Raw genomic sequence first — 24,431 nt, 5'->3', positions numbered from 1 at the left:
AAGATAGACACATATTCATACATACTGATGTCCACCTAGAGACTGAAGATAGACACATATTCATACATACTGATGTCCACCCAGAGACTGAAGATGGACACATATTCATACATACTGATGTCCACCCAGAGACTGAAGATAGACACATATTCATACATACTGATGTCCACCTAGAGACTGAAGATAGACACATATTCATACATACTGATGTCCACCCAGAGACTGAAGATAGACACATATTCATACATACTGATGTCCACCTAGAGACTGAAGATAGACACATATTCACACATACTGATGTCCACCTAGAGACTGAAGATAGACACATATTCATACATACTGATGTCCACCTAGAGACTGAAGATAGACACATATTCATACATACTGATGTCCACCTAGAGACTGAAGATAGACACATATTCATACATACTGATGTCCACCCAGAGACTGAAGATGGACACATATTCATACTGATGTCCTGACTGAGCACAACTAGTGATATCAGGAGATCTGGTTCTTCCAGTAAGAACTGCAGTCTGATGTTTCTTCTCCATATCAGACAAAAAGAAAAGGGAAGAAAAGGAAAAAAAAAAAGAGAAAAGGATGAAACAAAACAAAATAAAGGTAAAGAAAAGAAAAGTAGTGTAATTTTCTTTCTCAATTTGTTATATGATGTGAAATGTTCTGCACGAACGTTTGAAAATAAAATACTAAAAAATATATATATATATATTTTTTTTACCAAAAAGCCATACATAAAAGAAGATGAAGGCAGTAAAATAAATAAACACAAAAATAGGATTTGATCGTTAAATTTTGTTTTGAATAAAATAATTTCTCGCTGAGTTTCTTGTCAACCGGTGGACGTTGTTTGACGACGTGTTGCCTAGCAACGCAGCAACAGCAACTCTCAGGTACAGTGGCTCCAGAAGTTTTTACATTTTAAAACGTTTACATGATAACTCGTTGTTTAGGTAACTGAAAAATTAGTATTTTTAATTTTCAATTACAAATATGATTCAGTTGGCAAAGTGGTGTAACGTTGATCAGTTTTATACCAGCAGAGATGAAGTGAACGCTAACGTTAGCTTAGCTAATGAGAGAGCGGCTTGAATGAGCTAAATTTATCTTCATCTGTTTGTTCCGCTGCTGAATCTTCATCTTCATCATTTATGTGACATATTCTGTGGCCGAAGGAAAAGTTAGTCCAGTCAAGAGGGAAAATAAAAAACGTCCTGCAAAATATCTTCGTTAACTGATTTTAATTTAAATATTAATCGCAGAAGGAGTCAAAACAGTGATGCACAATGTACCAGAGTCTGTAAATAACACAAACAAACTGTATGGAAAGACTCTTTAATTAAATGTGTTCATCACTGATGTCTGAGGACTGGTTGTCTTCAGTGTCCTCACCAGTACCGGCCTGGTGGACCTCACCCACACACAGCTGCTGCAGTGATGCTGACAGTCCTCCGTCTTCAAATGCCAGGCCTGAAATAGTTTGTCTTGTTTATAATTAAACTGAGCAGCATGGCTTCAAAAGTGTACCAAGCCTGGAGTTAGGGGACACACAGTCTGTCCACACAGTCTGTCCACACACACACACACACACACACACACACACACACACAGTCTGTCCACACAGTCTGTCCACACACACACACACACACACACACACACACACACACACACACACACACACAGTCTGTCCACACAGTCTGTCCACACACACACACACACACACACACACACACACACACACACAGTCTGTCCACACAGTCTGTCCACACACACACACACACACACACACACACACACACACACACACACACACACAGTCTGTCCACACAGTCTGTCCACACACACATACAGTCTGTCCACACAGTCTGTCCACACACACAGTCTGTCCACACACACACACACACACACACACACACACACACACACACACACACACAGTCTGTCCACACACACACACACACACACAGTCTGTCCACACACACGCACGCACGCACGCACGCACGCACACACACACACACACACACACACACACACACACACACACAGTCTGTCCACACAGTCTGTCCACACACACACAGTCTGTCCACACACAGTCTGTCCACACACACACACACACACGCACACACACACACACACACACACACAGTCTGTCCACACAGTCTGTCCACACAGTCTGTCCACACACACACACACACACACACACACACACACACACACAGTCTGTCCACACACACACACACACACACACGCACACACACACACACACACACACACGCACACACACACACACAGTCTGTCCACACACACACACACACACACACACACACACACACACACACACACACACACACACACACACACACAGTCTGTCCACACACACACACACACACACAGTCTGTCCACACACACACACACACAGTCTGTCCACACACACACCTACACGTACAGGAAGTAAATCGGAGAGCTAAATGGAGGTGCTGATCCATAATGAATGAGTACCTACAAAGCGCAGAGAGCATTTAGGGATCCTAGCAGGCTTGAGGGGTAATTGCAGGGTGGAAGTACAGAATCGCAGCAGTGAAGGGTGCAGCTGAAGACGAAAATAACTTTTTTTCATTTCTACATTCAGACCGTTTTTACACAAGACAGTGAAACACTCGTTCATCCACGTTCATCTTGTGTTTTTCAAGTGTCGTAGGTTCTACGGAGGCCATTTTTGCATCTCGTCGGGCATCACCTGCATCTGAAAGTGAGCATGGAGGTAAAAGATCAGGCGATGCATATTCTTCACAAGGCGTGGACCAAACTTCAAAGTCTCCCTCAAGCAAATTCGCTGGAGCTGGGAGCTTTCTTTGTGCTCATCCTGTTTGTTGGTGAGTTTTGTCTGACGCATTAGTGACATTTCAAGGATCCTGAAAATGAGTTGTAAACAGGAGTCTTAGCTGCTCTTCGGAGACATTGTGTGTTCCTAAAGTTATCGCCGTTATCATGAGTTCACCTAACACACTCCCAACACCACCCTCAGCAACTTTTGACCAGGGATGACATCAGTGGTGGAAGACGTATTCAGATTCTTTACTTGAGAAAAAGTCTTTCGCAGATAAAAGTCCCAAAAGAAAAATCCCACGTAATTAAAAGTACAGAAGTCTTAGCAGCAAAATGTAGTTAAAGTGTTAAAGTTAAAGTCTTGTTTTGGTCCCTCTGACTGATATATTGTTTTATATATGACATCATTTGATAATTAATACTGAAGCATCAGTCTGTCAGCAGCATGTTCCTGTTGTAGCTGCTGCAGGTTGAACTTCTTTATATACAGATTTAAAACACAAAGTTATCAAACACATCTGAAGGCTCATCAGGTGATTACTGAAGAAAAGTTCTGATCCACAAATAAGTTTTCAAGTTTTGGACTTTTTCCCAGGTGTCCCTCACTGCAGTTTGCAATTCGGGGCAGTATTGAGTGTGGGCGGGGCCACACGTTTAACTCCACCCACATTGAACGCACTCTCCACGTTTTTCTCTCATCTTTGATTTTTGCTGAGATGTTGGATCATTTGAACATTTAATACAATAAAATATTTGAGACATTTAGAGGGAAAAGTCACTATTTGTTGGAGATGACAACAACTCAAGACGTCTGACTTGATTACACATTGCTGTTTGTAAGACATCAGATGATTGGAGATGGAAGGTTTAATCTTTGCTAATGTAATGAATTTAAAAGCTTGTTATTTTATCCATTATGTCAAATCTTTATCTGTGACGTTGCTTAAGCTGTCAAATAAATGTAGGAGAGTAAAAAGTAGAACATTTCCCTTTGAAATGTAGTGGAGTGAAAATATAAAGTGGAAAAACACGAGTATAATTTCCTCAAGACTGAACAGTACTGGAGTAAATGTATTTAGTTACTTTCCACGATGACATCTTTGGTACTGTTTGTATTCCTGAGTTTGTTGGTAAATACACCTGCATCAGTTCTCTCTCTGACCACATGGGGGCAGCAAAACAAGCCGTAAACACAACACTGACATATTGTCGCCTTAAAAAGCTCATATGGCAAAAGTGTTTGCAGACATTTGCTCGTTTACACGAAGAGATGCAGAGCAACATTATTATTCAGTTATTATTAAGTCCCCCCCACACCACCACCACCACCACACACACACACACACACTTATGAGTAAAGTATACACAATGTCTTTTTAGCTGCTGAACGCCCTCCTGTTTTCACCTGGTAGTTAACGTCCACCTGTCGTTCGGTGTACGAAGATGTACTGTGTCGTGGTTTTATCAGAGCTTTTTTTGCTTCTGCTTCTTGCTGTTCCTGGAAACAAGGTGAGATGGGTGAGGGCAAACTAAAACATTACAGCTGCAGACCATACAACTAAAACAATGAGCTAAAAGATGCTAAAATGCTCCACAGAGCAGGTGGAACCTGTGGAGTTGTAATTGTCTGCAGCTTTCTCCCTTCAAGCATCCGATGTCATACAGACATTTGACCAGTTTTTATGAACTGGCGCAGCTTTAAATACGATTCAAAACCCCGCGTCTTTGTTCTGCCCCCTGTCTCCTGTTTGTCCTCGCAGCCACGTTCCTCTTCATGATCGTGCTGACCTGCGTCCACTGCTACTACTCCGGGAGGCCCAAATACCACGACCCCAGAGTCCGGCCTCTACAGACCATCTGAAGAGGAGACAGAGACCAGACTCCCCCAATAAACACAACCTCCATCCACATGATAGAAGGCCTTTAGTCACTGTTTCAAATCATTCTTTTCACACTAATTGATTTCTTTTGGGGGGATCAAGCGGACATCAAATGGGATTTAATCCAGGGAAGGATGGCGGCTCATTGCTGCGATATTTGCAGTATTGGGTTAAAGACGGGATCAGCATCCAGAGAGCCACGCCACTGGAATCCATATAAATCAGCAGAGGGACACGACTCATCAAGATTCACCACAAACCAGAACAAAGAACTCTGTGTGGCAGCGTTTCAAGGCTGATCGGTGCCTGAACGTGACAGAGACGCAGATATTACAAATCCATCTCGTTTTGTGTGCTGCTGACATTCATCGGGGATGTAAAAAAACAACATGGAGAATAGACATTCCTACATGTGAATGTGTTGTGGACTTTAAGCTTTTCAACACAAACCTGCCTTTGTAAAAAAAGACAGAGCGCCCTCTGCTGGCCCAGTGAAGACAACCTGTTTTTGTGCCAATGGAAAACTACAACTGTATTCTTGTTATGTTGTAAAACAGAGGTCACACAGTGTTCTGTTGTGTGAAGCTGTATGCCGATGTGTTTTGTTGTGTTTACTTTTATAAATACATGTTCAGTCATCTTATTTCAAAAAAGCAACTACTTGTGTCTCTTTATAGACTCCAAACCTGAGCCTGGATCTGAATCCCATCAGGGAATCATTTCACTATTGTTTGCACGCCTTATCATCACACTTCCCCTCTCCCTCCTGCAGTCAACATGTTGAGTTTAAACATTAGCCAGGAGCTGTTGCTTTCGCTCTGCCGTGCCCACACAGAAGCAAATTACACCGTCACCTTGAAAATAAGACACAAGCCCGTCCACTGTTTAGATTTACAGCAATGCCTCCGCTGTGCACAAAGTGATAGTAAACTGCCATGTTTGGGCTGTTTTAGATAGTTGCTGTGCGTAGATCAGAACAGCAGCTGGACCTGATCTGTTCTCGCACACTACACTATATTCACAGCCTGTTTGGAGTCACTGAGCCGTGAGAGGATCATTTAGCAGGACATGGCCATGGAGAGGTGAGTTTTTCAACAGGAATGTGTCGGCTGACAAAAGGTCGTAACATCAGCGGATTACTGTGCAATTTGCAGATAACAACATATATTTAACTACAGTAAAAAACCTTTCAGACATTTTGTCAGTAGCAGCTCTGTAAAGTCTTATTATTACAAACTAATGGCACCAATAGCGTGATGTCATTAATTAAACATCTGGGCTCCGGTTGAGCTTCTGACCGGTTCATCGCTCGTCACAGTGTACCCGAGCAGCACAGACCCACGGGGTCACCTGAGGACTGGGTGGACTGGTTCCTGTACCGTCTGCACCAGGAGCCGTGGGCGCTGGGCGGCGTCGTCGTCATGGGAATGTTCGTGCTGGGAACTTTGTGTCTGGCGCTCTTCGCCCTGCTGTACGGATGCTGCTGCAGCCCCCAGATGGAGAAACCAAAGAAGAAGCAGAGGAGCTCAAAGGATGCAGTGATTTAGACGCGTGAAGGCAACTCGTTGAAATCACATGTGGCTAATCTTCCAGAAGTGTTGGAAATGTTACTTTTTGGGAGCTTTCACAACTGCACAGTGTGTCACAGCTTTTCTAGGATATCCATTTCTTAAATGTACATTTAAATTAAACCAAAAACATTTGACATTTCTTCAGTATTGTTCATTTCTGTATTTGCACTGAATCACATCACCTTAATCAAAGCATCATTTGATTTTGGCTGAGTTGGCAGCCACCCTGTTGTAATGTAATGTTATCGGTGTGTGTCATTGTCAATCAAGGGATGTATCAAAACGGCAGATGCTAAAAAAATAACACACAATTATATCAGTATAACAATCTTTTAATCAAATTCATTTTAGATCTTTGGTTTAAAAACTCAGTCAAAAATGTTTACAAAATCAGTGATTATCTGTTGGGTATTTTCTAAGAATAAGATACTGAATGTACTTTATGAAAAAGAAGAATGACGTGTTTCAGTGAGTCAGCTTCACTTCAGTCATCCGCTGCTTTTGAGACAAAGGTTGGATGCGTCCGTTCTAGATGTCTTTCTAACCTGAAAATCATCAAATGAATGCAGCTCAACAGGAAGCTGCTTGTGCATCATATGTGTCTTTCAAACATTTTTATAAATTTATGTTCACAATACATTAGAGATTAAAGACAAAGATACGACGAGGTGTAAATGTATATATACCTGCAAGCCAGACCCAGTGGATGTAGAGATGGATCAGAGTAGTATGGTTTGTGTAAAAACTTCTCCCAGCCAAAAAAACAACTTGATTTTTCTGCTCTGTAAGATTTGCAATTTGTATTTATCCACAAGCATTTACGATCCTAGACCTAAAAGCTATTAGTACGTTTTGGAGCTTCATGCTTTAAAAGTTATTCACAGTAAGTGAAATATCATTTTGTCTCATAAACTGCGTGTAGTATTCAGACACTGATGTGCAGCAGTGGTCAGTATATAAATACATGATATATGTTGGATTGAATGTATTTTAAAGCTGCAAGCTGCACAGCTGGACATGTAAATATGGTACATATTATGTAAATATGGTACATATTATGTAAATATGGTACATTTCCATCAGAAATGGTTGTGAGCACGTGATGATTTTGGTAGAGGAGACTCAGACCTTCTCGTGCGACACGTTTCTTTTTCTGCGGGAGGACTTTTCCAAACTTTTTACCTGCATAGCTGTCGTGTTTTCTGCTGCACAGCCACAACAAACCCTGAGCATTGATCCCAGCCGGCGTCTGGTCTAAAATATAAAACACATATAGATTTAAATGATGCTCATTTATGTATAATGCTGCACGGAAAACAACGACGTGCTGACCTCAATAGTTCCTGCGAGCTTTAGCGCCCCTCATGAAATGTAGTTTTTTTTTTGTTGTTGTTGTTTTTTAAACTACATTTCCCAGCGCTGCACGGTCCCCGCGTACTGCGCAGTACCGTTTTAATGACGTTATAATTCCGCGACCAGGCATTTAAGCGACGCGCACAGTAATGGCGAGCGGTAAAAAGAGTGCGCTGCTCTCCTCTTTAGCAGACTATGGAGACGATTCAGAGCCAGACTCTGACCCCGAACCAGAAGAGACAAGTAAGTGATCACGACGTTAGATGCTGTGGTTCGTTCATGGTCTAGAAATCAAGTCTGTCGCTGGACGAGCCTCATGTGGCAGCTAACGTTAGCTGGTAGCTAACCTAGCTCACGTAGTTTACAGTCATTGTTGGTAAAAACAACATGTCGGAGGGGACTGTTGTTGTTGTTGTTGTTGTTGTTTTGAACACAGACGGTCGTTGTTTATATTTACTGCAACGTGTTTAGAAACCGTGAATATTTTGTCAACGAGTTTCTGGTTTAAAAAAAAAAAAAAAAGTTCCCAGATGAACTTGTTGACTTCCGGTTTCACGCACCGGTGAAACGTGAATGAAGTGATAAGTCGTGAAACACTTCAACTTCTACTGAAACACGTCAAAGCTGCTGTTTGTTTGATCGGAGCCGACGGTGACCCCCAGGGCCACTTCTCTGACCTCTGACCTCTGACCTCTCTCTCTGTCTCGGTGTCCACCAGCGGGGCCTCGTGCAGGAGGCCTGGTGTACAGCTACGGTGACGACGACCTGAACCGAACCGAGGACATCGGGGACAAAGTGTCTGCAGATGAAGACAGCAGAGAGAGCAACTCGGTCCGTATTTCATCTCTCGAGTCACTTCCGTCTTTTAAAACGTGATTCGTCTCGTGTTTGTTTGGGTGTTTTAAACGTGCTGATGTGTCGGCTGTGACAGCAGCTGCGTCATATTCAAGTGTTAACACGTAAACCGCAAAGTCGTATGAAAATCAACCAGCTTGTTTTTTGTTTGTTTTTGATTTTGAAGGCAGTTGTAGATACGTGATCTTGTGTTGTAGTTTACAAACCGGTGATTGTTGACATCTCGATACGTTATCATATCATCGCAGTTATTAATCCAGTGTTCATCCATTCAGTAAAAGTATTCTGATTCCTGTTTCACCTCTAAATAAAAGCTCGACTGCAGTAAAGGCCTCAGTAACTCTTAAATCTGATAATAGTAATACAAGTCAACAGTCATAGAAATACAAATTAAATGCTACTGGAACATGTAAATAAATAAAAGGGATTTCTCCCTCCATAAAACAGCTGGAGATTGTCTGGGAAGCATTGAGTGGTTTAACAGGAGACTCGTTATCAGACAGACTTTAAACAGAGAGCGTTTTATTTTGAAGAAACAGCGCTGGAAGTCTAAAAACACACAATATCGTATCACAATATCGTATCACAATATCATATCACAACCGCTCAGTTTAACTTCAAATTTGCACCAAATCACTGAAACGTTCAGACGTCTATTGTAGTAAAACCACAATTGCAGATATTAAAAGTAGGATGTTTGATCCAAAACCTAACTCATGTTGTAGTTATTGTTTTAATTTTCAACATCTGTGATTTCTTTTTCTTACTATTTTTTTGAAAAGTTAGTGAGTTAGGGAGTCACAAATGGCAGCTGGAGTTGCTGTGACTTGCAGGAAAAAAACTCACCAAGACTTGTGTGTGTGTGGAGTTTTTTTTAGTGTTTGAGTCGGATGATGAGGGAAAAGTTATCGACGATCAAAAGTCTGTATGAATTTAAAAATTCAAGGTGAGGAAGTTTCGGTTGTAAACTTGACATTAATAACATATATTTAGAATACTTTCCATTAATCGGGATGAAAACAGACGGATAAAACTAACAGATGTTATATTTCCATCTTTGGCTCTTCGTTGTGTCTGTTTGCGTTTTCAGTTTCATAAAATGAAACGGTTTAATTTAAAATATATTTGTTTATTTATTATTTTTGATAATAGTTGTCATGAACCTTTCGTGGTATTTGTATCATGACTGCTGACACATCAGAATAGACTGGAAATAATTGTTAGTCACAGCCTTATACCCAATACAATGTCCTGTCAAATTAAAATTGATTGACAGCTCTTTTAATGAAGGGATACGCTGTAGACAGCAACTCCCCTGAAGTCCTTTTATTCCTTTGCAGGTCTGTTTCAGTGCATCATTTAGTAAAACAGCAATGAAACACAGTAAGAGATGTTTGTTTTTTGTGCACTTCAGTACATCAACATAAACTATAACCTGAAAATGACCATAGAGTTGAATGGTAGCGTCTCTGACTCTGTCAACAACCTCACAATTGATCCGTCCTCCAGAGGAAGTTTTATTCCTTGTCTCTCTGTAAGTCGGACCGCTGAAGGTTTTTTCTCTCGTGACTCCATGTCGAAGACTTTAGATGAATAATAACTATAAAAACTGTTGTTTGACTGAGAGCTGATCCAGAGAAACGACACAAGCCCAGAGAGGAGTATTGTTATGTGTTATGTTATCTATCACACCCAGAAAAGCCTTTTGAATTCACATTTATTATCATATTTGTGTCTCCTTGAAGTGTTCTTTATCATTAAATGTACCACGTTCCTGCTCAGGTTCAAATGCTGGTGAACCAAATCTCAATCTTGGACCTAAATTATCATTTTTCAAGAACTAGCAGACGAGGTTTCGATAGTTTTACGGTCCTTTGCTGGCTGCTGCTCGGTTCTCCGTCCTCGGTCTCCTCTCCTGTGGAGCCCGACAGACTTGTTAACCTTCTGCGTTTGTTTTCACAGGAGATGGAGGAATCTGACGAGGGGAGGGACGCAGAGGATGTCGAGGTATTTGAACTGGATACAGAAAACGATGAAGCCCGATTCATTTGGCATGTTTTTGTCAACTAACCAAAAGCAAAGAGATTTCTGTCACCACGTGCTGTGAAGTAGCACGATCACTAGAGGGCGCTGTGGGTTCATCAACAGCGCACGTACTGACCCCACCTTGTGTGTGTGTGTGTGTGTGTGTGTGTGTGTGTGTGTGTGTGTGTGTGTGTGTGTGTGTGTGTGTGAGAGAGACTCACAACTCTTAACAAGCACAAACAATCCTTTAGGTTTGTCTGAGATGGCGTCTGAGGTCTTTGATTGGCAGTCACCTGATAAGCTGTCGTTTTGGGATGTTTGTATGTTCAGGTGCTTCATGTCATGAAGGGGAGATCAGAGCGACAGCAACATAAAGATCTTGAAATGTGATCGAGACTGCGTCATGATGCGATTTCCCCACAACGCTTGTGTCGACATGTGGAGCGTTATTACCGAGGAAGAGAAACGTTTCCAGGAATGTCATGGAAACACTTCTGTTTGCTTCGTAGGATCATATTCAATGTTGAATTGTGTTGTTATGTTTTAGGAGTATTTTCTTCAGCGCCGAAGGTTTGACCGGTGGGAACGCTCGTATGGGTTCAGGTTCAGAGTCCTCCCACTTTATTACTCTTCCTCTGGGCAGTTATCTTGTCTGTCTTATGAGTGGGTAAGAGTTGTGGTGGAGGACAATAATAATAAACTTTATTTTTACAGCAAGAAATCAAAGAGCTTTACAGCAAGTCAATTACATGCAGTATTTCACATATGAAGGTACATTTAAATATATAGAAAATAAATCAAATGCATAAGAACAGATCAAATTAAACGCAACAGAGTTCCAATATAAAATACAGCAATATGCACACAGCTTCAGGAGTAGCAAGTTAAAGGCTGAAGTAAAGAGATGTGTTTTGAGCTTTGTTTTAAAAGTATTTATGAGCAGCTTCCCTGATATCTAACAGCTAGTTTGTTCCACAGCTTTGGAGCAGAACTGACAAAAGCCGAATCCCCAATTTCCTTTGGGCTGTTGCTGGGATGTGTGATTGTGTTTTCTCACAGAGTGTTGGGTAACGTTCGGATTGGCTTATATACTCTCAGTTTCCACATTCGTGGATGAGGAGTTCTCTTCCTTAAACCAGCAAACCGCTGTGAGGTTTGTTGTGTCGTTACAGTTGGTTTCTCTGGATGTGTTGTCGAGACGTTTCCCTGTAAGATGAGTAGATGTCAGAGTTTCTGTCTCCAAATGGTGAGAATGGATGGATTTTCTGTTTCTTAGTCATTTAAGTCCCGACGGAAACATCTGCAGCAGTAATGCTCCAATTACTTTGGTGATATTGATTTTTTATTTTATTATCTAGCTCCACCAACAGACTGATATCTTATTGGATGGATTAGTGTCCAATCCCACATTTAAGGTCCCTGCTGGAGAAGAGGTCTTAGAAGCACCAGGCCTCAACTCTCTTTACGATCTAGGCTTTGTGTTAGAAATTGTAAAAGGAGGAAGTCCAGTGATTTTAGTTGTAAACTGTCACAGAGTTTGGGGCCTCATAAGAGACGAGTAGAAAAATATTCAGATCTAAATGGAAGCAATAAATTGGAAAAGATATTGCGACAGTTCGTCCTTTGTGGGGTTCAAACTCAACACTGGATCATAACATTTACAATAATTAATTTAGAGAGCTTCCAAGTTCAAGAAAGTCCTGATGGCATTTCAGGGCTGTTTTCACAGACTTTTGCCAGCTCGTTCAGTCCCACAGGGGACAGGGGACAGGGGACAGGAGACAGGAGACTCGTTCCATCCAAAGATCTCTTTCCCAGTTTTGATGTATTTGCACAGACACGAACAGAAGTTGAGCAATCTGAGGTTTTAACACATCATGAAGTCAGTCTTCTGTTTTAGATGTATTGATCCACTCTATAGTTTGTTGCGTTGGATTCGTGCTTTCACAGAATATTTACTAAAATATTGATGAAATTCGATTTTTGAGTGCGAGTAATGTGAATATAATGACTTGTTGGATTAAAACAAATAACAGAACAGTCTGTTAAATTCAGAAAATGACATCAATTTACTGTAATGCAGCACTTCTGTCACATCACACAACGTTGTCTAAAATCGAATTACAGTCCGACTGATTCTGCATCTTTGGGCTCGATGCTGATACTAATATTACAGAGTAAAAAAAGATTATATATACATATTTCGGCTGATATTTCTCTATATATGTATACAGTATATAAACATATATTTTTTTGCAGTGATCCCTAGAAATTGTTTATCAAATTTGATGATGTAATGTAAAGGAGGCAGAATATTTTACTGTTTATTGTCCACTGAAACAGTAAACTTATATAAACTGTATATATTTTAAAAAAACAACACCACATAGATCATAAATGAGATCAATTTTTAATTTATCCCAAACATCTTTTTCAGAATTATGCTCTGTAAAAAAAAAAAGTGTCCATACACTGACACATCTGATGGGCCGATATCAGCTGATTTATTGGTCAGACCTGAATATCTAGTTTTATATCATAATATAGATTTATTGGCCAGCCCTAATTAGAATTTATTACACTTTGTTTTAATTTAAAATGTTTTGTTCGTTGTCCAAAAGTAACAACTAGGTATGAAAATGTCCGTTTGTAACGTTCAGTATATTCATGGCCAGAGTTTCGGTGACAAGCATAATTATGATTTGTGATCATAAGTGTTGTGTTTACAGTGTGACCTCATCAGAGGGCTGAATTAAAAAAAAAAAATCTTTCTTCTATCCTAAAGACACTAAATCTTAAAAGCCCTCTTTTTTTTTTTTTTTAAGCTTACTGTGACCCCTGACCTCACTTTGAAGGGCGGCCAAATGGGAGAAAAACGTCAGCTGGGCGATCAATGAAACGATGGCTCTGTGTCCAACAGAAGGTGTCACCATCTATTTATACTGTTTAGATGTATTTAATTTGGGTTTGTGCCAGCGAGCTCTGCTGTACTGCCGTGTCTCTCCGTCCTCCCGCCTCCCCCTCGTGATTTGGCCAAGTTCAGGACAATCCTTTGATGTGCCCGAGCAGTTGCTAGGTGACGACGTGATTCCTGTGAATAACAGCTCTGTTCTTTTGTGCTGAACCTGTGTTATGCCCACAAAGCTGGCACAACAGGAGGCATATTTCAGAGGCTGCGCGAGATTCCTCCTCCTCCTCCTCCTGAGCCGAGGCATTCACTGGAAACGGCCTCCATTTACTCTTCTGGTTTCTATTACTTCTTAGAAACTATTCTGTGCACTCTGTTGCGTGAGCGTCTGTGATTTTTCGCTTTCAGGTACACATGGAAAGAGCTTTTATCTTCAGCTGCACATCTTTCACCAGAACTGGCCTTTTGGACAAATCATCTCACCACCCGACCCGTAATCCTCCATAGTTAACATTAAAAACTAAGAACATGGTTTGATAACATCCACCACTGGTGGTGTTCATCGCCCCCGCCAGCCTCGATGATTAGACTCCCCTGTTTTAACACCTAAACATCCCACGTGTTTCTGTTTCTCTCTCTTATCCTCGCCTCCATCTTTTTGTTTTGCAGATCCCAGAAGCAGAAAGAAAGGATCCCAATGAGCTTGTGGGTGAGTACGTGTGTTTGTGTGTCACTATATCTTTTGTGCTGAACCTGTGTTCTTACTTATTTATTTATTTACTTATTTACACCAGACTTAATAGTTTCTCTTGACAACCCACCGGCAGTTATGTTAGTTTCAAAATGTATTTGAATCTGATGGTATAATGTTGAGAGGCATCAACCAATCAGACCTGCAGCAAACACGGTCACGGCTGTAATATAAGTCAATAAGGCACCACTTTCAAACTTTCCAAATGTTATCGGACCAAATGGATCAAACTCTCGGGGGGTTGCAGCGGCTTTTATTTTATTAAGACAAGGAATGGAAGTCTGTAAGAAAACAACCCATTAACACTTATCTCTTGATGTAAATAATAAGACAAATACGTAGGATACGGTGTAAGAATGGGATTGGACTTTTTATTGTATGAGTTGGGTGTTGGTGTAGTAAACGTATGACTCACTAACTAGACCTGGTGGAGTTATAAAAGCCTCCTTGTGCACCGACTGGCAGAAGGAGTATGAAGGTCTCACCAGGAGCTGTCAATGGTTAGTGAGTAATCGCTGACCTGTACAGGTGTGCATGTGTGTAAGTGAGCATCAGATCAGACAGGATGTGAGTGATACGGGGAGCGGCGTTTTTTACACCAGTCATAACCAGTCAAACCATAAACTCTCAACACTATCGGTTCCCCTTCTGCTGTTTGTTTATTTCTGCCTCTTCCTGGACGCATGTGATGGTTCAGATTATGAAAGGCAACATTAATATTTATTTATTATTTAACTGTAAAAGAGAAGATACACGGTAACGTGAAGATCTGTCTATAATAGAATATTATAAGTCTCGTGGAGATGATTGGTCGAGCAGATTTCTTTTCTTAAAGGTCCCGACGTTATATAAATTCAGATTTCCATTTTTTTTTTTTAAATAATGCAGGTGATGTGTAAATTCTGGGAAAGTGTCAAACTGTCCGGTGTTAAATGCACACGCCGACTGTACCGTTTGAACTTCTGGAAGTTTGTGATGTCACAAACCCGCGCTCATCTCATATTCCACTGGCCAACATTTTATGCGGAACAAAACTTCGAGCAGTCTTTCCATCGCAGAGTTAGCAAGCTGCAAGACTGAAAAAAAGCCTTGTGGTCGACCTGGGCGAGTGTCACTCTACTCAATGAACTTCATTTCAATGAACTTTAACGAACACGGACATGAAACAACCTGTTGTTGGTGGAGCTCCTGAGAGAAGCTTTAGAAAGGAGATGTGAAACTATTTTAAGATGTTCTTGTGGATATCAAGACTGAAAATATAAACACCATCAAATTATCAAACATGGGACCTTTTAAGTGGGATGAAAATGATGGTGCCTTTGTGTTCTCAAGGCGTAGTTTTACCAACACGCCTCACTCTCTAAATTAAATCCCAGCATGCTCCATGAGAGAGACACTCGTAGCTGATTAAACGTGGTCGCTTCTGCCCTCCGTCATCTCCACTTCCCCCCTTCTGGTTGGCTGCAGCTATAAAAAGCAGTCACAGAGGAAAGGAAATGCATTCGAGCCATTTTTAGTTTTCCGTGCAGCCACCATGGCCACCAGTGTGCTGTGGTGTGAGAGCGTGAGTCATCGCCCGGACCCTTGACATTCCTCCGTCTCGTCTGTCAGTAAATGTCAGTGCGTCTGGCAAACAGCCGTCCGTCAGCAGGCTGAAGACGGCTCTTTGTCTGCTCTCTGAAGGGACGCACATTGTCCGTCTGTCCCTGAAGACCCTCGGGGCACAGATTGGGACTTTCTGTCTGTTGTTTTGGGGACGACAGATGGAAGTTTTAAACAGAATATCATCTCTTCTCTGTCTGTTTGTTTCTCTCTTCCTGGCTGTGTTTCATGAGAATATTCCTCTCCTGCTTAGCTGAATCACAAACAGCTTATTACCAGGCTGTGATTTATTTACACTTCCACCGTTACTGAGACACTTTATTTAGGTGTTTATATCAGAGTTTGCCCAACAAGGCTACAAAATGATCAAGTAAATCTCTGGTTGTCTTGAGCGGATTAGCAGGTTTCAGCAAGGCTAAATAAACCCGTGTGTGTGTGTGTGTGTGTGTGTGTGTGTGTGTGTGTGTGTGTGTGTGTGTGTGTGTGTGTGAGGTTTAACAAAATACCGAGCCTCCACCTAATACCTGTGAGTCATCGGACTTGCCTTGTCAGGTTTTTCTATCGTTGGAGGCGACAGTATTTTCAGTGTTTTTCTAACGTAGGGATTACAGACGAGTTACATGAACCTTTAATATTCATGTATAGCTGTTTTTTTGTTTTTTTTCTCTCCGTCAAAAATATGCATGAACCTGCACACATGCTTGCTCGGTATGACTTCTGTGTCGAGCCAACGAAGGCAACGCCCTGCCCCTCCTTAGCCCCGATGGGGGGGAGGTTAACCAGGACCATATCAGCTATGAGGGAGGTGCTGCTCCTCCTCTGAACTTTCCTTACTTTAGGGGAGGTCAGTGTGGCGAGTCATGATCCCACACATGAGTCTGTGGTCTCAAATGATCAGCAGACCAAGAAAAGCAGAAAAGCCAGCGACGGGAGGGACGGCCGGAAGGAGTGTGTCAGTGTGCGACGGCAAACCAACATTTCGCAGTTCATTTCTGGCACGAGCTCCTCGTGCTGCTGTTGCTCCACTGTGGAAGATTTATGTGTAAACAGACACGTATGATTCTGCTACTGAATCTGCTCTGGGCCAAAGTGTCACAGTGTTTCAGCCCTGACAGCAAAACAAGATGGTTTTCAATGTTACTTTTTTCCAGGTTTTTTTTGGCCTAAATTTGGCCAAAGTTGGATTTAAATCAGAACCAGTCAGCAAAGATCAGTCAACATCATCACACATTTGGGAACAGCCTTGAACTCTTCACAGTTTTTTGTTTTTAGACACATTTATGTGATTACTGTTGCGTATTGGTCCAATTCATCAAACCGTGCTGGCAGAAAGTCGTGCACACGCTGTTTTTAGGGCTTCATATAGTTGAAATATTTACACACTAATGAAATAGTACAAATTATAGTAAACGGGGAGTCATTTTCTCAGTGTCTCCAAGAAACACTGACGAAGTCGTTTTTCAATGCTTTGTTTAATAAATAAGCCACACAGAGAAGATCCTAGTTCAAGTTGCTCATGTGTTCATGAACATAAACGACCACGAGCAAGACATGTTTTAAGACACTGAAAAATAGACTTGTAAAAGTAATTTGTGTCTGACTTATTGTATTTTTTTTAATGGGCATGTGCTCCCGTTCCCTCATTAAAAACTGTCCACTTAACTGTAAAATCCAGTTCCCACATTATACTTAAGTAGAGGCAGTAAATGTGTGAGTTGGGTGCGTTGAGGTTTGATAACCTGGTCCAGATGGAGCTTTAGTAAAATACAGATTTATTTATTTGAAGATGCTTTATTGAAAACAATTGCAAGAAGAACAAATACAACAGAAATGATCCTAAAATGAATAATACATTGTAACGCGAGGAAGGATATATACATACAAAAATATTAAACCATCTAAAGTATATTTATACAAAAGTCTTCAAACTAGTTCAAACTGATACAGTTTTAATTGCTTTTTGCTTTAGAGAGTTACACCCAGTGAATAAATGGCTCGAACTCTTTGTTGAAGGCGATAAATCTCAGCTTCTCACCTGTAAATTCACATTTAGGGATCTGAGATTTTGGCAGAAATAGTGAAATTGGTAACTTCAGGTGAAAGTATTTGATGTAACTGAAATGTTTCTTTCGGAGAAATGTGCCGGTGGAATTTTCCTCGAATGTTTTGGAAGATGAAGTCTTCGATAAGACCGAGTCAGCACTTCAGAAAAATGATCTTCCTGTGTTCAGTCAAGCTTTTACATGTCGACGTTCTTCACAGCATCAGCAGACGCGAGCTCCTGCAGTACACACACACACACACACACACACACACACACACACACACACACACACACACACACACACACACACACTATCAATATGCCTGACAGCGCTGAGTGGCTGCAGAGACTTTCAGTCGGGTGGTTACAGAGCGACTCTGAAGAATTTCTGGCCTGCAGTCAGAGAAAAGCAAAGAGGGAGACGAGGAGAGCAAAACAAGGGACGAGTCCAAAAGGGAGGAGAAGGAGCCTCCCTTCTCCGTACAAGCCCCGACAGCAGCCACTCCTCATACCACACGGCCCTATAAAACCCACCAGCAGACAGAGATGGAACAAGATGCTCAGGAATTCACCAGCAATGTTTGCTGAACACACAACAGACCTTTGTCACTGCGTTGAGTTTGTTCTCCAGTGCATCCCCACATGCAGCCTCCCGTCACGTCAGCGTCGGTTCTCCCCGCTGCGCTGCCTTTTTGTATGTTGTATGTTAATCGTTAATCCTCATCCTGCGGGTGGAGCAGAGAGGGAAACGCACGAGAACCTCACGTTGATGTTTTCTGTCTTGGCAGCGCTGTTCTCCGAGAAGGTGAGGAACATGTCGCCCGATGAGATCAGGATCCCCCCCGAGCCTCCTGGACGCTGCTCCATCCAGCTGCAGGTACTCGCCTCCTGCCAACAGTCTCCTGAAGCACTTCATCTAAACACAATATACTGTTGCTGTCATCACGTGCGAGCAGCTTTTATATCGCCACTAATGCCACAGTTTTGTCTGCTAATCCCTTCAGAGGAGCGGGTGTGAGGATGTAGCCGGGGTTTAGCTGTCATGAGAGCTTGACGGCGTTGTCATGGCGACCTGTGCTTTGTGTCTCTACGTTTTTGAACCGCAGGAACTGTTTCACAGTTTAAAGAACAGTGAGAGGGAGTTCCCCTTTTTTTTTTTAGTCTCCGAAAAGTGGAAAACTTGAACCTTTTAAGTTCCTATAACTCCATTTGTGGTACTTTTTTTTTAACATTTATTTTTTTAAGCTCCTCCTCCTCGGTAGATACTTTCCCCGTCACAATAGGAGCTGTGGTGCCGTGAGTGTACGGTGGTCGGTCGAACACAGGAGCACAGACAACCGCCCTGTTTAAAACGCTGCGTAAGCAGTAAGCCTGGTAGACTACAGCTACCGGCGAAGCTAGCACGGTGCCGACCGGCCCGATCCCACTGTGATTAAAACCGCACAGGAAAGTTTCCAAAGGAGACGCGCAATACTGAGAAATGGGCCGACAACAAAGTCCAGGCTTCATTGAGCATTTACACATCGGAGGAAACACGGCGTGACTTCGATTCAACGAAGAGAAATATAGGAAGTCGCTCCGTTTGCGTCGTTTCAGGGTTCATATCTGCAAACTGGGAAAAAAAGCCCCTTGACCCCGTTTAGTCTCCAACCAAAACGCCTTCTGTTGGCTTGATGATGTGTTTGATAAACACTTTCCAGGTCGTCGTTTCATCCAGCTGAACAACAAAAATGTTGCGTTGGCTTCAGAAGGAAGATGTTGCTTTCGTAAGCAGACACGCTGTCTGCACTCGCTCTTTTTGGCACAAGTACAGATTTGGGATGAAAAGACTTGAATAAAATGTGAAGGACTGACGGCTGCCTCATCCACACACACACACACACACACACACATACACGTCATCTCAAATGTTGGTGCACTCAGAATAACCTGTTCTCGACGCCGAGTGAATAATTTAGCAGTTTCCCTCGTTCCCTCTGGGGTTAGAGATAAACTCTGGTGGCTACATGAGGGACTCGCCCCGGTAATTACAGCAGCACCTTCATCCAGCGCTGCATCACCACCGCCGCTCTCTTCACCGCTGCGCGTCCAACTCGCTGTAAGCTCGGTCTGGTGTGTAGTTGAGGCAGGTCGGGACACACAGCTGACTTAGTAAGTGAACAGCTCAGCAATATTCCCCTGCGGTCAGACACTCCTCCACCTTTCAGATGAGCAACCAGTGATTCACCGTCCCCAGAGCAGCCTGGATATCCCGGCCCTCGGGTCACCCAGGACGCTTCTACTCCCCGAATGGGGTTTAATTGGATTTCGCGGATGTTATGTTGTTGCAATACTTTTGGCTTTTTGTTCCCGTTCTCTCACCACAGCTGGAACGTTTCCATTTTGTGAGCCGTTTCCAAGCGCCTTTTCAAATCAGGCCGTGACCTTGGGATCCATTATCTGCCAGCACACACAGCTCAGGTTGAACCTCAGATGTGTGTTGAAGACTGACGGTCCAAGTAAACGGACATTTGTTTTTATCCAAAAGGAAAGAAAACTGCCTGTCTTCTATCGACAAGATCCTTTTTTGTCTTTTTTTTTTTCTAAAGTCAGGAAGTAGTTTGATGCAGCGGTTAAACAGCCGGTAGAGGTGGATGTCTACTTCGGTCACCGCCTGCTCACATGCTGAAGTGTCCTGAAGAAGGACATCGAAGCCAGAATCGGTCCTGATTACGGCCTCGTCAGTGGTGTGTGTCCGTAGGGGAACGAGGTTGAAATTTGAAAGTGTTTTGTTCCCACTGAAGTAAAAAAGACACAATATAAGTGCAAGAGGAGGAGTGGATGCAGACCGGGTCAACAAAGTCTGCTGTTCACGGTCCTTTTCTTTTGCCCGGTCAAATTGACAGCAGCAGGGACATCTTGACTTTTATTCCCTGATCCAGGTCAAGTTTATAAAAGGGTCAGAATCTCACATTTCTCATGACGCGGCTCTTTTTCCGAACCCTCCCTGCCTCGTTAACACCCAAACTGTTTCTAACTCGTATCACGGAGGATGCTCTGGATACTTCTGCCAGCTCCCTGCGGCTCAGTGGAACCTGGTTGTCAAATATTTCAGAGGAATCAGAAACTTCATATACAATAGCTCCATTCACACTAACCCTCACCTGGCCAGAGCTCATCATATATAGAGAAATAGTTTATTTATATATATATATATATATATATATATATAGTTTTTGTTTGTTTTGATAACTTTGACATTGTATCCTGCCAAATGTTTAGTGTGGAGGAGTCGAGGGCCGAGGTGTCGATCTCTTTACCGCCACGGTTGACCTCCTGTCTCATTGATCTGTTGGTTTTGTAACAGGAGAAGATCCACAAGCTGTACGAGAGGAAGCTCCATGGAGATTTTGACACAAACAACCACATCCAGAAAAAGAAGGAATTTAGAAACCCAAGGTGTGCAGCTCAAACCAGCACAGACACACACAGACAGACACACACACAGACACACAGACGCACACACAGCCTGTCATTTACACAGGATTGTAGATACACTTTGGGGTAGAAACACTAAACAAGCACATAAATATTCTCTGCTCATAAATCCAGATTATCCACACAAGTATCCGAGTCTCTCATCCAGTTTTTCTCTGTTTTTTCTTTCAGTATTTATGAGAAGCTCATTCAGTTCTGCAGTATAGACGAACTGGGAACCAACTACCCAAAGGACATGTTCAATCCTCACGGCTGGTCAGAAGACTCGTACTACGAGGCTCTCGGTGAGACCATTTACTTCCTCTTCGCGCGTTCTTTGCGATCGCAGCGCGACACTCGCTAACTGTGTTTCACTGTTGCAGCCAAAGCCCAGAAAGTGGAGATGGACAAGCTGGAGAAAGCCAAGAAGGAGCGGACCAAGGTGAGACTCGCAGGAACAAAGAGACGTGGATCAGCCTGCTGTCAGGGGCAAGTCTCCACCAGCGGCTCTTTATTTCTGCTTCACCACCTGCCTCACGTTCGGAAATCAATGTACATTGCCAAGTTGAGTTCTTGTAACAGCAGTGCAGGCCCACCTCCTGCCCCTCTCCCCTCCCCACCTCCTGCCCCTCTCCCCTCCCCACCTCCTGCCCCCCCTTCCTTCCCAACGCAGCCCCCTTCGTGTTTTCCATGAATCTGTCTTTTCTGGCTGGTTTTGCTTTCACTATTAAAAGAGCGTTGTCAGTTTGCTCGGTGGGACTGAAGAGGTGAGTGATGTCTGTCTCCGTGGCAACGTGCACATGTAGTTAGAAAACAGGGGGACGCACGCTGCCATCAGCAGCATTCCTGCCAATGCACCGAAGTCCTAAACTGAACCTGAGCGAACACGTTTCCGACAGGAGCTCTTCGCTTATTCTCCGCTGGTAAATGCAGCCGGTGGTTTGCAGGCTGCAGTTGACACGCATGTCGTTTTTCAAAACTTTGAACGAGTGACGCGTTACAAATATGTTCTGGATCCTCGCGCAGAGCGTCGTATTCACCGCGTACACGACAACAGTCCAAATGAACGCCGCCCTCTTATCGCTACTCACGACGTCGGAAGTCCAAATTTTCAATAAGCCACGAGTTCTCGAGTTGTGATGTGTTTGCTGACGTTTAAAGAAATGTCGGCGGCAGCGGAAGTTCATTCTTCGTCTGATGTTAAGCGAGTAAATTGTAATTTCAGTCACGTAGAGTTCGTCTTCATAACTTTAGATAACAGCCTCCGTCTGAGGAAAACCTTTCCCTCGCTGCCGTTGTATTTCCTGCACGGCGTCGTCCCGCCTGTTCGCTCGCTTAATCATTAACCCCCGTGGCTTCTAGACGACAGCCACGTTGTCGTTGCCTGGCAACCGTGTTTTTACAACTTAACCGCTTGAGCGCCGAGCGTCCGCGTTGTAACCGCAAGCTCGTGAGTTCCTTTTGAACGCAGCGTTAAACCAGCGTTCTCACGGGTTCATCTGTTCTTCAGATCGAGTTTGTCACGGGGACCAAGAAGGGCACCAACCCCTCCAGCACGGCAGCCCCCACCACCAGCAACACCACCACCACCACCGCCACAGGTACACCATCAGGCTTCAACACTTCAACACAGGATACGTTTAACATCCCAGATTTCACATTAAATGAAGCAGCGACGGCTCGACAAACTCCGAACACTTCGACTTGTTGACTTTTTCAGTTCTCATCCATGTCATCGGTTTACACTCCACATGCAGCGAGTTAGCAAATTTAACAATTTAAAGTCACATTTTCAAACACTATATCAGAGCTGAGGCCATAAAATAGGCAGAAATATATTATAGTCGTTTTAATGAATTACAATATTGATTAGAAATGTTATGAGGAGTGTTTAGAGGGTTTAATCGGTTTGTAAGAAGCGGCGCTGGTTTTCTGTGACCTCATGATAGTCAATAATTAAAAATCATCCATATGAAATAATAAATTTGTGACTTGACAATCAAAAAAGTTTAAGATTGAGAAAAACCTAATTTACTTATCGAGAGTTTAAAAGTCAAATGCTCCTCTAATCGGTCCAATCAGGACGCATTACATTTGGTTGATGGTGGTCCAGCAACCCCTCTGATTGGTGCTTGAAAATTCATGACATCACGACATAACAGCTCAGCCATGCTGATGTTAGATCAGAGAAAAAAAGGACTATGGAAACGTTTATTTACTTCCTCTCTGTTTTTGCCACACTGCTGCCACAGACCACAGACCTCCCGGTGACCTGAACTCTGAACTCTGACCTTCACCTCACTGACTCCTCCCCCTTCTGTTTCCTCACCAGCAGACGCGCAGAAGAGGAAAAGCAAGTGGGACTCTGCGATCCCCGTGACACTGGCCCAGCCCACCCTCATCACTACCACGGCGACCCTGCCGGCCGTCGTCTCCGTGACAACCACAGCCAGCGGCACCAAGACCACGGTCATCTCGGCGGTGGGCACCATCCTGAAGAAAGCAAAGCAGTGAACGGCAGGTGCTGAATCCCGTTTGTCTGTAAGAGTGAGTAACGAAACAACGACACGAACTCGGAAGTCCTGCACTCATCATGCAACGAACTGATGGACGCTCAGTGTTCATATTTAAAACCAGGACTCATCTAAAGACTGGACTGCCTTCTCTCGGGGATTGTACCTGCACGACTGCATCGTAAAGCCAAACCGACAGTTTGGTGGAAGTGCTCGTCGCCTCCGCTGTAAATCTGACGCATGCAGATCACACATTTGTCTGTCTTTCTTTTATTTTATTTTTTTATACATTGGCAACAGCTGTTAGTTTTAAACAGTTGAAGATGATGGTTGAACAAAGACAAAGCTCCCACACGGACCTGGAAGAACTTTTTATTTTTATACTCTGGTGCAGTATCATCACGCCTCCTGTAGCGGTTATGTGTACTAGCTCGACATGTTTGTACATTTCCCAGCAGTCTTTAGTCTTCTGTGGCGTAGTGAACGGCTGAGGTAAGATCCTTTCTTCCTTCTTTTGTACATATAAATTGATGATGAGGTGAATAAATGGATCAGATGTTGCCTTTTCACTTTTTTTTTTTTCTTTTAATATATATTATTTTGAAACCACGTCACACTGTAAGCTG

At 42.9% G+C, this 24,431-nt stretch overlaps 1 protein-coding gene and 1 long non-coding RNA gene across 5 annotated transcripts; one reads left to right on the top strand and one right to left on the bottom strand.

The window, feature by feature from the left end:
- Positions 1-6,626: 6,626 nt before the first annotated feature.
- On the bottom strand, positions 6,627-7,661 carry LOC138201859 (uncharacterized). The gene is made up of 3 exons (XR_011178612.1): positions 7,631-7,661; positions 6,985-7,552; positions 6,627-6,843 (listed from the first exon to the last, which is right to left on the bottom strand). It is a non-coding gene; the product is annotated as an uncharacterized lncRNA (long non-coding RNA).
- Positions 7,662-7,781: 120 nt separating this feature from the next.
- On the top strand, positions 7,782-24,365 carry sap30bp (SAP30 binding protein). Of its 4 annotated transcripts, none has more exons than XM_069156192.1 (10): positions 7,782-7,894; positions 8,370-8,482; positions 10,469-10,513; positions 14,109-14,148; positions 18,625-18,713; positions 21,183-21,274; positions 21,485-21,597; positions 21,676-21,734; positions 22,803-22,893; positions 23,628-24,365. In XM_069156192.1, the coding sequence occupies exons 1-10, from the start codon at positions 7,801-7,803 to the stop codon at positions 23,804-23,806; spliced, it is 915 nt and encodes a 304-aa protein (XP_069012293.1). In that variant the 5' UTR covers positions 7,782-7,800; the 3' UTR covers positions 23,807-24,365. The 4 variants fall into 4 exon arrangements, with proteins under 4 accessions (XP_069012293.1, XP_069012292.1, XP_069012295.1 ...); XM_069156191.1 differs by having other exon boundaries at positions 23,625-24,365; XM_069156194.1 differs by having other exon boundaries at positions 21,676-21,781; positions 23,628-23,762.
- The last annotated feature ends 66 nt before the right edge of the window (positions 24,366-24,431 follow it).

Source organism: Embiotoca jacksoni, unplaced genomic scaffold (genome assembly GCF_022577435.1).
Source record: "Embiotoca jacksoni isolate LCO1_2020_lvr unplaced genomic scaffold, fEmbJac1.0.p SCAF_20, whole genome shotgun sequence".
Lineage (NCBI taxonomy): Eukaryota > Metazoa > Chordata > Actinopteri > Embiotocidae > Embiotoca > Embiotoca jacksoni.
The sequence above is the reverse complement of the archived record's forward strand: the minus strand, read 5'-3'. Positions and strand labels throughout refer to the sequence as shown.